Below are 12,283 nucleotides of genomic sequence, written 5' to 3'. Positions count from 1 at the left end.
ACTTACATTAATCAATTGTTAGCGAATTATATTATGATTGTTTAATTGTGTTTAATTTATATGCTGTACCCTTTCTACGTTTTCTATGATGATGTCCGTGATGAGAATCTTCTTCGTCTCCGCCGCTTTCTTCTTCTTCGTCATTTATGATGTCGTTCGCATCATCCGGCCGACCTTCGTCTTCCTCTTCACCGTCGTCGTCTTCTTCGTCTTCGTCCTCGTCGCCGTCGCTTTTCTCTGAGAGACTTTCATCTAAGGAGTCTTCCTCGGCTTCGCTGTCGCCAAATTTTGACATGACGAAGGGTAACACAAGAAGAAGCGAACACGAGGGAAAGAAGCGTTGGGAGGATTCGAGAGAAGATAGCAAAATGGCGACAACTAAAGACGATGAAAGCTGGGCCCGAGTTTAGGTACCAGTCTACGAGTCCTGGACGTGGCACGGTTGTAGCGAAAACGAAGACCGAAGATCGATGTCGTCCCCTTGGAGAAAGCTCTGTATCAATACACCTAAAGTGAGAATTCGATTAGACCTAACCTTGCAGGGTGGACAGTCGTTCAGATGGAGGGAGACGGCACCAGGCGAGTGGACTAATGTTTTGTGTGGCTTCGTCTGGACGCTAAAACAAAGCGAAAATGATATATTCTACCGGGTGTACAAGTCAGTCATTGAAAAAAGCAAGCGAATCTTAAAAGAAACCTGTTTCTCGCCAGGAAATAAAACTGGCTGTCATGTAACCGACAAAACGTCTAACATCTATGAATCAATTTTACGAGACTATTTTCAGCTTGATGTGGATACCCACTCTCTTTTGGAGCAGTGGCGAAGTCGAGACCCTTACTTTGTTAAAGTTTCAGAGAACATGCCAGGTGTTCGAGTTCTAAGACAAGATCCGGTAGAAACTTTGTTTGCTTTTATATGTTCGTCAAATAATAATATCCCGCGTATTAGTGGAATGGTTGAAAAACTTTGTCAGGAGTATGGAGACAAGCTTGGAGACCTTGGTGGTGTTGCTTACTATGCCTTCCCTGACATGAAAGATTTGAAAGGTTCAGTAGTTGAGCAACACTTGCGATCTGTTGGATTTGGATATCGAGCAAAGTTTATAAGTCAGTGTGCAAGCTACATTCTGCAGCACCATGACAGCAAGTGGCTTGAAGGCTTGCGAAGTGTATCTTATGAGGATGCCCATGCAGGTAAGAAGCTGTTTTAAACAATTATTGGATGAGATTTTTGTGATATCCAGAATAATCAAGGTCGAGGTAGGGTTATCAGCTGAGGCTGAGCCTTCGGCTTCGGCTGATAACTTACTGAGACCTTGATTATTCTGGATATCACAAAAACCGAATCTAATAATTGTTTTATAATTTGTACATTGAACGAAAAAAAATGGAAGTCGTGTTTTTGCTTCTTCACTGACAGCAAGCAACACAAAGTGCGCAAACTTGACATGATCACCCTTAGAAATAATGCACAGCGGTCATACATGACATGATTACCTGTGACCTTGAGTGTCCTTGACATGATTATTGTATAATCTGCAGCTAGATGATGTCACAGGCACTGATTTAAAAAACTCACTGAAACATTTTCAGCCAATCAGAAAAGAGATAGTGAGTTCAATGTATAATAATAAAAGTTACTGGTTGAATTTGTTATAGAGATGGGATAATCCGTCTGGGGCAAACTTGGGCAAAGAAATAGCTTGTCGAGTAATTGGTTGGTGTATGAATGTAGCTAAACGAACAGAATATCCATCAAGATGAACTTTCTGCTTAGGTCACCTTGATGGAGGGTGTCTCTAAAACAAAGACCTCTAAGACAAAGACCTCTAAGACAAAGACCCAAAGACCCTATAACCTGCAATCAGGCATTCTTTTTTCACAGCACGGGGAAGGACATAAAAGAACGCCTGATACAATTACTTTTTGAGTCGTCTGCCTATAATCCAGAATCTGGACTTATTTCTGATTGGTCATAAAACAAAAGAGTTTTAAAGCCTGCCTTTCTCATTGGTTATGTGATTAGATATCTGACTTCTGGTACAATTTCCAACACAAAGCCTGGCAGCTACAGAGATAACTTGTGAACGGCAAATTTTCAGCTGGGAGGCCATGATCTTGAGTGTCTATAACTTTGTCTCTTCGACATATTAAAGAGTCTCAGAGCAGATGGATTGCATCCATAAGATCATCTGCTGAAAAGAAGAAGTTTTAGCCATTCTTCTAACGTGATTTGAGAAGAGTGTCAGTTATCAATTGATTCCGAAAGTTTCAATAACATCTGCAGTTGACCCAGTTGTGGGGGGTCCCTTGGAATATTTATTCCCACACTTTTAAGACCTTTGTCACTTCCAATGAAAAAAAGAATCTGATGTTCCACCAATTTTTTTCAATGAATGTTTTGTTTCATGATGGAAACAGAGACATTTTAAATTGCTTTTCCCCTTTGCCTGGAAAGTAAACCTGTACATTGTGCTTTGTCGCTTTTGCACTTCCAACCAACCGTATGAATTTCCAGTGAAATCTGATTGGCTCACATTTATAGTATGGCACAAGATAACATAGTTTATAACAGGTAAGCAATTAAGGGGCAGTAGGTGACTCATGAGGTAAATGTATCAGATGTTCTTTTTTTCCCCAAAAAAATGCCTGATCACAGGTTAAAGAGCCTACATGTAAAACCCTAAAACAAAGGCCCCCCTAAATTAAGATGTTTTTACCATTAGTGGGGGTTTACTCTTTCTTCATCCAGCCAAAACAACTAATTTTTGTGACGCCGCCCAATATGAGAATATATTTTTCTCCCAACTAGCAACCGATATAATGCCATCTCAAAATCGCATTCTGTTTAGAACCATGATTTAAACAATTGTTGAGAATAATAAACACAAAAAATGCGACAATTCTTTCGATTAAATATAAAATCCTAGTACATGCGAAGAGTTGCAATAGATACCAGCAAGTATTGATTTTTTCCATTTGCTGGCAAGTTACTTGAAAATTAGACTTTTAAGCTGCTCTTTCTACTTCTAAGAAACTAAATAAATTCTTCAGTGTATCTAAGTGAAGTTTTCCAAAGTATGAAACAAAGAAAAAGTGGCAGAATTTAGACAAATTTCTCCTCATTCAAACTCATTAACTTTTCAAAATTAAAGTGGTTTTGCCATCTAGCGTGAGCTAGCTTGGGCAGTGACTCACAAACCAACTAAATTGAGTGATTACAACAGTTACCTGCATTTATCGCCCACATAAAGCTCCCTTTTACATTAAATAGCTCGTACAGATGATCTAGTGTGCAGTGAAAGTTGTCTGAACTGTGCAAATGGCAATAAGTGAAAGATTAGTGGCTTTCTTGTTCTTTTTCATCATTATCGATAAGACCACCAAAAAAAGCCCTTCACAATGCCTTTAATTAACAATCGTCTGAACTAGGGAACTAATAATAATAATTATAAGGCAGGTCTGAAACAGGGTTTTGATTTACACCCCTACCAAATCTTTCTGGGAGTACCTTCTCCTCTCATAAGAATTTGTTTCTTGACTACATTTGTTGTTCCATATGCAGTTCAAATAGTTTGAAGAGAACAGGGCAAATAAAAAAGGAACCTGTAAGCGACCAAAGTCAAAGAGCTTGATGAAAAAATTGCCAGGTACTGAAAGAATTAAAAAAGACTTACTAGACTTCAACAAATCTTCCAGGTATCCCATGCTGTGGATTGAGCAGTTTTTGATTTGACCCTGGTTCTGTTTAGGATCACTCATTTGTGTTCTTGGGCAAAACACTCTACCTACTCTACTCTACCCTGTAATTTACTAGCATCCCATCCAATTGGGAGTGGAAGTCCTAGTCCTAGTTGCTTAATGCTATAGCTTTTGCAGTATAGGATATGCTTGGCCCAAAGCAGACATAAAGTTAAACTGTAAATATTACATGTAACTGGAATTATTTTTTCTGTTTCAACTTATCACTCTGTGCCATTCCACAGCACTTTGTCAGCTGCCAGGTGTGGGAGCTAAGGTGGCAGACTGTGTGTGTCTTATGTCACTTGACAAGCATGAAGCTGTCCCTGTTGACACACATCTCTGGCAGATAACTACAAAGCACTACATGCCGCATCTTGTGAAGACAAAGTCTCTAACAGCTAAAGTTTATAAGCAGATAGGTCAGTAGTTAACTGTTTGGACATTTTCAGCCTGGATATGAACCAAATTAGCTCCAGTCTACTCAAAAAGGCATTTGCAGATCCAGTCAGTGTAAAATGCAGAGTGCAGACTGCAGATCAGGGTTCAAATGCAGACTGCAGACTTTTTCACTGAATCATGTTACCATTCCCATCATTGAGAGCTAACCATAAAGAGGCTAATTGGAGCGTTATTCAGGCTAACCTTTTTTTTTTTACGTATGAACCATAAACATGCTTAAATGGAACAACAGGGTAGTATCTCACTATGTAGGCTGAACAAGCCTGATCAATAAACTGGCTTAGAAAAGTGAGACAAAATCACCTGAAGAATTGAGTGAAATGTTAAATGGACCCAAAATGGCTGGTTGTAAATATAAAGAATGTTCGATTTGTAGTGTACGTAATAATTTTGATTACATGACTCCAATTAGGTAGATCTAATTCACTGTAATGTAGGGTATTCTTTCCTTTCAAAGCAGGTCAGTAGGAAATCCAATATGTACCTAAACTTGAATTGCTCTTAGTCTCTCAATTCTATCATTACAGTTAGAACTTAAATGTTTCATATTTACACTTGTTACTGCGTTTCAGGTGCAGAGAGTGTATTCTTTGCTACGTTATATGGTGACCTACACATATACGGGTATTTCTCTTTTATCTTCAGGTGATCATTATAGGGATCTGTTTGGAGAATATGCAGGATGGGCACAATCAGTAAGATATATCTCATATCATTTAGTGATCCTCTTTGCAGTCATTGTTAGGGCTTGCAATGTAACACTTCCTCTTCCAACAACAGCTGCTTAAGGTGGCTCACAACAGTTTCCAGCACTTTCCAGCAGTTACACCTTGACGGAGCAAAACTGCTATCTTTATCAAGAGATTCTGCAATAAAGGCATCACATAAACACCCAATCATTGGTCAGCAAGTTACCCTCATCTTCAAGAAAACAATACAACAATACAACCTGTTAAAAAACACCCTTAATTTTAGCTTTAGGTGCTTATAATTCAAAAATGGTTTGGTGAAACCCAATTTTTATCATCAAATACTGATGAGATTGTTAAGATACAACTTTTTGCAAAAGGTAGGATTCAGGGTCATTTCAAATTTTTGAAGATGTAAGGTGGCTCTGAACCTTACCGGCAGAATTTTTTAAAATTAAACTTTGCAAAAAGTTGTATTTAACTGAAAAGCTGAGCTTTTTGCATTCAATGAAAAGGAGAATGCAGCCCTAATGCAGACTGAATTGAGATTTTACAGGACAACCATTAGATAGCCAGTAATTTCAGTATAAACTTTTAAACTGACAAAGGCCGAATTTGTTTGGTCAAATGTATTTCTGTTAGTTGCTATAAAAGTTGGATTAACATTTCAACAGGTTCGCAGTGTCAAACACAACTTTGAATGTATGTTACTGATTTCTTGTAATCTACAATTCTTAAGCTTTCAGAAGATAATTTTTTAAATGATATTTTTGCTGGCACCAAAACATGTTGGTCATTTGGTCGTAAATATATACTATCCCCTAATTGTTTTTCTCGTGGATTTCCACCCTGCTTTTTGAGAAACCTTTCTCTGCCCTGGACACTTGCATTTGTCACTGGAAGGCAAAAACATTAACATTTCTGATGAGCACACACTAATTTTCACAACGAGCTTGCAAAATGTCAGCAGAAAAGTGGTGTTTTTACTTCCGACTTAAAGATGTGTTAATGCAAGCTTAGGAGGAGGTGTGAATACAGAAATCTCAGATTGTAATAGTGTTATTTACTTGGTTTAGGATATGGAAAACTGAACATTTTAATTCAAATAACTGCCTAATTTATACAAATGTGCGGTGGTTGTGCTGTATGTTAATTACGTGGTTGTGCGTGCTGTGCAATAGGTGCTGGTGCGAAGGTGTGACATATTTACATGGTGTAACACCTTTCCCCTTTTGAGAGCTTAAGTTATAATAGAAAATCCATTAGACCTGTTCATCAGATGTCATGTCTCAAGAAAGTCTATTTTGACAGTACGCTCTTAGTTGGGTCTTTTTTAGTCCATAGCAAAGTCCCTGAATCTTGAGGGAGGCCTTCGCTGTCTCATTGAACGGCGTAACGTAGAAATAGGCTCTTGGTCACTTTGGGGTGCAGGTTCCTGCTCCACTAGTTGATCCGTTTCTGTAAGCTCACTTTCAGGCAAGGATACAGTTTCAAAGCGGTCCTCGAGTTTGTCCTTTGGTTCAGCCTTTGCCTCTCTAATCTGTGTGTGATTCCTTCTAACTGGTCCCGTTGAGGTGTTTACAGTGCAAGACCTTGGTGCTGTTCTTCCAATAACTTCACCATATATCCAAGGTTGGTGCTTGTTTCCAGGCATCGGTTTCACAAACACTTTTTCCCCCTTGGAGAACTCTCTAAGAGGCTGCAAAGCCCTCTTGTTGTACTGAGCCATTGATCTTCGTCTCCTTTCTGCGATGTCTCCATACACTAGACTCGGGGACGCTGTCTGTGGGGTGAGTTGATGGTGTGCTGTGGGGATGATGTCCTTAAGTCTTCTTAACGTGAGACGTTGTGCTGGGGAGTAGTTGTAACCCTGCTGAGGAGTGTTTCTGTATGCTAGGAGAGCCAGATAAGGATTCTCTTTCCGATACTTCTTCAAGATGTTCTTGGCAATCTTAACTGCTGACTCCGCTTTCCCATTTCTCCGGCTGTAGTATGGCGATGATTTGACTATGGTGAAACCGTATTCTCGAGCAAACCTTGAGTATTCGTGACTTGTCGGTTATCAGCTCATCTGGGATCCCATGGCGAGCAAACTGTCACTTCATTGCTCTGATCACTGTGTTGGCCGAGGTGTTTCCGCTGAGAGAATCAAGTTCAATATAGTCACTGTAATGGTCGACCATTACGAGGTAGTTGTTTCCATCCAACTGGAAGAGATCAGCACTTATTTTTGACCACGGTCTGATTGGTATTGTGTGAGATTTCATCGGTTCTTGTGGTCGCTCGCTAACATATCGGGCACAAAGTCACATGCTTGCATTCAAAGCGAGAAGAGAGATTCGCGAGCTCTTCTTATGCTGCTGTCGGCCTCCTGGTGTGCTGTATTTTCTGCAACATCTCTTCTCGTAACGAGGAAGGGACAATAACTTGGTGAGAGCGATAGGCCACGCCATCGAAAACGGAAATCTCGTCTCTAAAACTCCAATATTGTCTTAGATGCTCCGGCGTTTCCTTCCTTTCTTCAGGCCACCCACTAGCTACCGCATCGCACAGGGATGCCAGGACCGAATCCTTGGCGGTCTCTTGTTTGATTTGTTGCATGGTTTCAGATGTGACTCTGTTTGGCTCAATATCCATCTCGGCTATTTCCAACCGGAACACCTCGTATTCTTGCTTAGCATCGTGCTGAAGGGTAGCCAGCGACGGGTGCACGAGATAAAGTGTCAGCAACGTAAAGTTCCTTTCCTTTCTTGTACCGAACTGAAAACTGTTATCTTTGTAGTTTGAGCATCATTCGCTGCAGTCGGCGAGGTGCTTTGCTAAGAGGCTTCTTGAAAATTGTCTCGAGCGGTTGATGATCTATATGTACCGTGATGTCGTGTTTCCCAAGGTACTGGTGCCACTTATCCATGCAAGAGACAATGGCGAGACACTCCTTTTCAATTTGAGCGTAATTCTTCTCGGTGTTGTTCAGTCTGTGCGGTGTGAAACAGACAGGCTGATCGTTCTGTAACAGCACGCCACCGATTGCATCTTCAGAGGCATCCACTTGCAGAGTTACGGGGAGAGTAGGATGGTAGTAGCGTGGCGCAGTCGCTGATGCAATGAGATTCTTGGCGGACTTGAATGCGTTTTCATGGTTGTTTGACCACAGGAATGTAGAATTCTCTTTTGTCAAGTCTCTCAGTGGAAGAACTGTTTCCGACAAGTTGTGGCAGAACTTGCTTAGGTACTGGCACATGCCAAGAAAGCGCTGCACCCCAGCCTTATCAGTGGGCGTTGGCATCTTTGTGATTGCGTCTACTTTGGCGGGGTCCGGTTCGACCCCTTTATCCGTGAGCTTGTGCCCCATGAACTTGACAGAAGGAGATTTAAACTGAAGTTTTTTCGCAGGCAGACGGAGATCCTGCTTGCTGCACATCTCTAATAGGCTCGTGAGTTTTTTTGTCATGATCCAGGTCAGCTTCCTCTTTTGAATTGCCACAACCGAAGACTCAGATATCGTCGGCAATTTTTATTACTCCTTGCAAACCATCTAAGAATTCGTGTTGCCCTCGTTGATACTCTTCAAGTCCAGAGGCTATCCCAAATGGCATCCTGGTGTAGCAGTCGCGACCGCTTGGCCCCTGAAACGTGGTAAGTAAGGATGATTCTTCGTCCAGCTCGATGGTGTGAAAGGCCTCTAAGACGTCAACAATAGTGAAAACTTTTGCATTTGTTAGAAGTGGAAGCTTTTCTTCAATCGTGGGTATTGTGTACTTGGGTTTTCGGATGGCCCTATTGATGGTCTGGCTTGGATCAATGCATATTCGAAGTTTCCCGTTTGGCTTTTCTTTCACCAGGATGATTGAGAGCCAGTCTGTGGGTTGTGTGACTAGTTTTATGATGCCCTCGTTAGAAAGTCTCTCTAACTCTTCATTTACTCTGTCCAGCTTCGCCACGGGAACTCGACGCACTTGGGCGTGCACTGGTCTGACATTGGGATCCAGCTTGATGTGCATGGGGGTTCCTAGAGGACTTCCACGCCCTGGCCTGAATACGCTCAAGTAGCACTGTAATGCATCATCCTTCGTCAGCTTTCCTAGTGGTGGAGCTGGTTGCGGATTGTGCGAAATTTCTACTTCAACTGCGTTTGCTATCTCGTCAGCGTACACCTTAAAGTAATTTAGGGCTTGTGCATCTCTTCCACTGACAAGCGCTGGTTTCTCATCTGGAACGTTTACCACAAGGGAATCTATGGTGTGAATCCTGCCCCTTCTCTCACAGCTCAAGGTCACCTGGCCTTCAGGACGCATAGTTTCACTTCCATACGTGTTTATTTTTCTTCTGGTCCGACGAATTTCTGCGTTAGGAAATAGCTTTCTCAGAAGACTGCTGGGAATGGTATTGCAAGTGGATGCAGAGTCGATCTGCGTCTTCACGACTTTTGTTTTCTCTCCATGTATCAGGTGCAGATTCCCAAAATATTTTCTTGCAAACTGTTGGGTTGTATCGCACTCCGTAACGAAGGCTTCCTCGTTTGTGTCTTCGAAGACAAAATTGGACTGCTGCTGTCGAGCTTGTCTTCGTGTTCCACCCCTGCAGACGCGCGGCCAGTGATACCACTTTTTCCACATTTTTTCCCCATTGCAGGGCAGTGTTGCTGACGGGACTGTTGATGTTTCCCGCCACACCAAAGACACTGTGACAACTGGGGCGATTTGGTTGTGTAGTTAACCTGCCCCTGCTGTGTGTTTCTGGCTGTTTTCATTAGCTGATTCGCCAACGTGGTTAACTCGAATGTTTTGGCGACTTCGACCACTTCGCGTACTTTGACCTTTGCTTGAGTGGTTTTATGCCTGTGCCCTTTCCCTATTAGCTTCACTCGAAGGGCATCCGACGTTAGGCCGGCGACAAATTGGTCCCTCAAGAGTTCGTCCGCAAAGTCTCGGTATTCGCATTGTGCCGCTTGATTTCGTCTTCTCGTCTCCCATGACGCAATCGACTCATTTTCTTGTTGCAGTAGGCGAAGAACCTTTTGTCATTTCCCTGATACTCCAACACTAGCGCCATAATATTCTTTTAACGCATTGACAACACTGTGAGGTTTCGTCAAATCGGCTTCGCTTAAACCCATACTGTATTTGTACACCGTTCTAGCCGCAGGAGACAAAGATGCTCTGAGGCATGCCATGGCTTTATCCGGCTTGATCCACTTGGCTTCGTCGGTTTCCTTCGATGTATCGTACCAATTTTGCATTATGCAGTAATCTATCAAATCCTCGATGTAGGGTTCCAGGTCCTGCTTTTCGTCTCCCGTTGTTTTAAATTCCGGAAACGGTGTGTTTGAAGTCATCTTGAGCTATCTTGGTTTAAACCGCCTCCACCGCTGCCACCAAGTTATTTACTCGGTTTAGGATATGGAAAACTGAACGTGTTAATTCAAATAACTGCCTAATTTATACAAATGTGCGGTGGTTGTGCTGTATGCTAATTACGTGGTTGTGCGTGCTGTGCAATAGGTGCTGGTGCGAAGGTGTGACATATTTACATGGTGTAACAATAGAAATTAAACCTATTCATTGCATAAAAAGTATATACACATAGCTCTCTACTTTAGTAAGTTGTAAGATATATAATTTTCATAAGCACGTCAAGTAATTAATTAGTTAATCAATTAAAACTAAACATAAGGCGCCTTTTGCACCTCTTTAATGCTAATTTAATTTAATTTAATTTAATTGGTATATTTACAGGTTCTTTTTGCTGCTGATTTAAAGAGATTTCAAGATATTCAGAGTGTTACTCATGCCAACTTGAAGTCATCATCTGGTAAGGTAAGTACATTTACATTAAGTAACTGCTAGATGATTGTCAGAGTTGATCAGGGACAACTTTATATAATCATCTTACAGGAACCTAGTCACTAGTAACAGCTTATTGATTTTTAAGATATTGGTTTCTGACGATCGAGGAACTAATTGACAAATTATACGGTGAGAAATACAATGTATATTTGTGATGGCAACAAGGGTTTTTTCATTGGACATGTCAGGACTAATTTAAAAAGTAAAAAGTTCACAATGAAAAGCTCATGGCATTGTAGTCATAATCAGCAAGTATCAAATGTTTTCTTTTGCATACAGTTGTATCATAAATTGTATCAACTCATGAATTTGAAAGCAGCATTTTATTAGTTACACAACTTGGTTGGATTACGAAATATCTTAGTGAAGATGCAACAGAAACTCAGATATTTGTACATTTGCAACTAGCATTCTTGTTTGCGGGGACCCACGTCCCACTGTAGTTCACCCTGACAGGAACTTTCCTACTCCACTGTTACCCACTCCCCATGGACAAAAATCACAGGGGTTGAACTTTGGGAAAATGTAGGGAATCTCTAAAAGGGGGGATCTAAAAGGGTTTTGATATTTAACGTTTAGTGATTAGTACTGAGAGCTGATCTACAGATACGATGTTTTTGCCTATTTTCCTGTGTTGTTACAACAGATATATCTACCAATCTACTGAGCGATTGTTGTGGTAAAAATGAACAGTCGATTGCTTTTCGCATTATTTGACTTGATGCTTGTTAAAAATTTCAGCCGGAACAGAATAGTACATCTTGTCGATGTAATGTTTGCCCAGACGTGGGTAACTTTATGAGTACACCAGCCAGTGTGGCATGATTTAACTCGATCAGTTGATCTGTAAGACTGCATGTGTGATCATTCTTGAGATGACCATTCCCCAAGGGTGGATCTGGGGGGAGGGTGCAGGGGTGCATCCCCACCCCTGAGATGAAGCTTTCTTCGTATTCGCTTTTGAAATTTGTTTTCCTCACCAGTCAGTTACGCCATTCCTTAGTGGTGCGCCTCCTCCTAAGAAAAATCCTGGATCCGCCCCTGGTTCCGATACACATTTCTTAGCCAATAGCTCCTTCTTATTACATACATGTAACTTGGAGTGAGCTTACATTTCTTGGCTGGTTACATTGTGTATTTTCAAGAGCTTTCTCACTCTCTTTATAAAAATGGGTGGGGTACTGTAGTAATTTGTATCTGGCTTATTTGTTGTAGAGATCTGTGGAATCCCAGCCCCTAACAAAGAGCAGCCACAAGCCTTCAACAAAAAAGAAAAAGAAGACTTCACAATAACCTGAATACACACGCCATGTCACCACCAGAAATGTTTTTCCACGTTTCAACAGCTCATCATATTACTTGTTATACAGCAAAATGCAACAACACATCTTGAATGCATACTCTCTACTTGCTGTGGTTGATCAGATCAACCACATAACTTTACTATTAACCATGGTTCTATCTCCATCTCCTTTTTCAGAAGAGCAACATTCCTGTTTGAATTATCCATATACTAAGTTTAAGAATAAAATGAGACATTTGTGA

At 41.2% G+C, this 12,283-nt stretch overlaps 2 protein-coding genes across 2 annotated transcripts in view; one reads left to right on the top strand and one right to left on the bottom strand.

Annotated features, from left to right (window-relative positions):
• Positions 1-456, bottom strand: part of LOC145462363 (transcription elongation factor SPT6-like) — a 21,076-nt gene extending 20,620 nt beyond the window's left edge. Inside the window, exon 1 of the mRNA XM_081445868.1 lies at positions 70-456. Within this exon, the coding sequence (XP_081301994.1) occupies positions 70-295 (226 nt within the window). The 5' untranslated portion in view covers positions 296-456. The remainder of the gene's footprint in view (positions 1-69) is intronic.
• LOC145462434 (N-glycosylase/DNA lyase-like) lies at positions 455-12,283 on the top strand. Its single transcript, XM_081445964.1, has 5 exons — positions 455-1,194; positions 3,987-4,163; positions 4,849-4,898; positions 10,628-10,708; positions 11,954-12,283. Exons 1-5 carry the CDS (start codon positions 471-473, stop codon positions 12,029-12,031), a joined length of 1,110 nt encoding a protein of 369 aa, XP_081302090.1. The 5' UTR covers positions 455-470; the 3' UTR covers positions 12,032-12,283.

This window comes from Orbicella franksi, chromosome 12, assembly GCF_964199315.1.
Source record: "Orbicella franksi chromosome 12, jaOrbFran1.1, whole genome shotgun sequence".
Lineage (NCBI taxonomy): Eukaryota > Metazoa > Cnidaria > Anthozoa > Scleractinia > Merulinidae > Orbicella > Orbicella franksi.
The sequence above is the reverse complement of the archived record's forward strand: the minus strand, read 5'-3'. Positions and strand labels throughout refer to the sequence as shown.

Coding starts and splice junctions, on each gene's coding strand:
- LOC145462434 (XM_081445964.1), top strand. CDS start 471: ATGTCGTCCCCTTGGAGAAAGCTCTGTATCAATACACCTAAAGTGAGA. Junction 4,164..4,848: donor TAAAGTTTATAAGCAGATAG/GTCAGTAGTTAA, acceptor TTTTATCTTCAG/GTGATCATTATAGGGATCTG. Junction 4,899..10,627: donor ATGCAGGATGGGCACAATCA/GTAAGATATATC, acceptor GTATATTTACAG/GTTCTTTTTGCTGCTGATTT.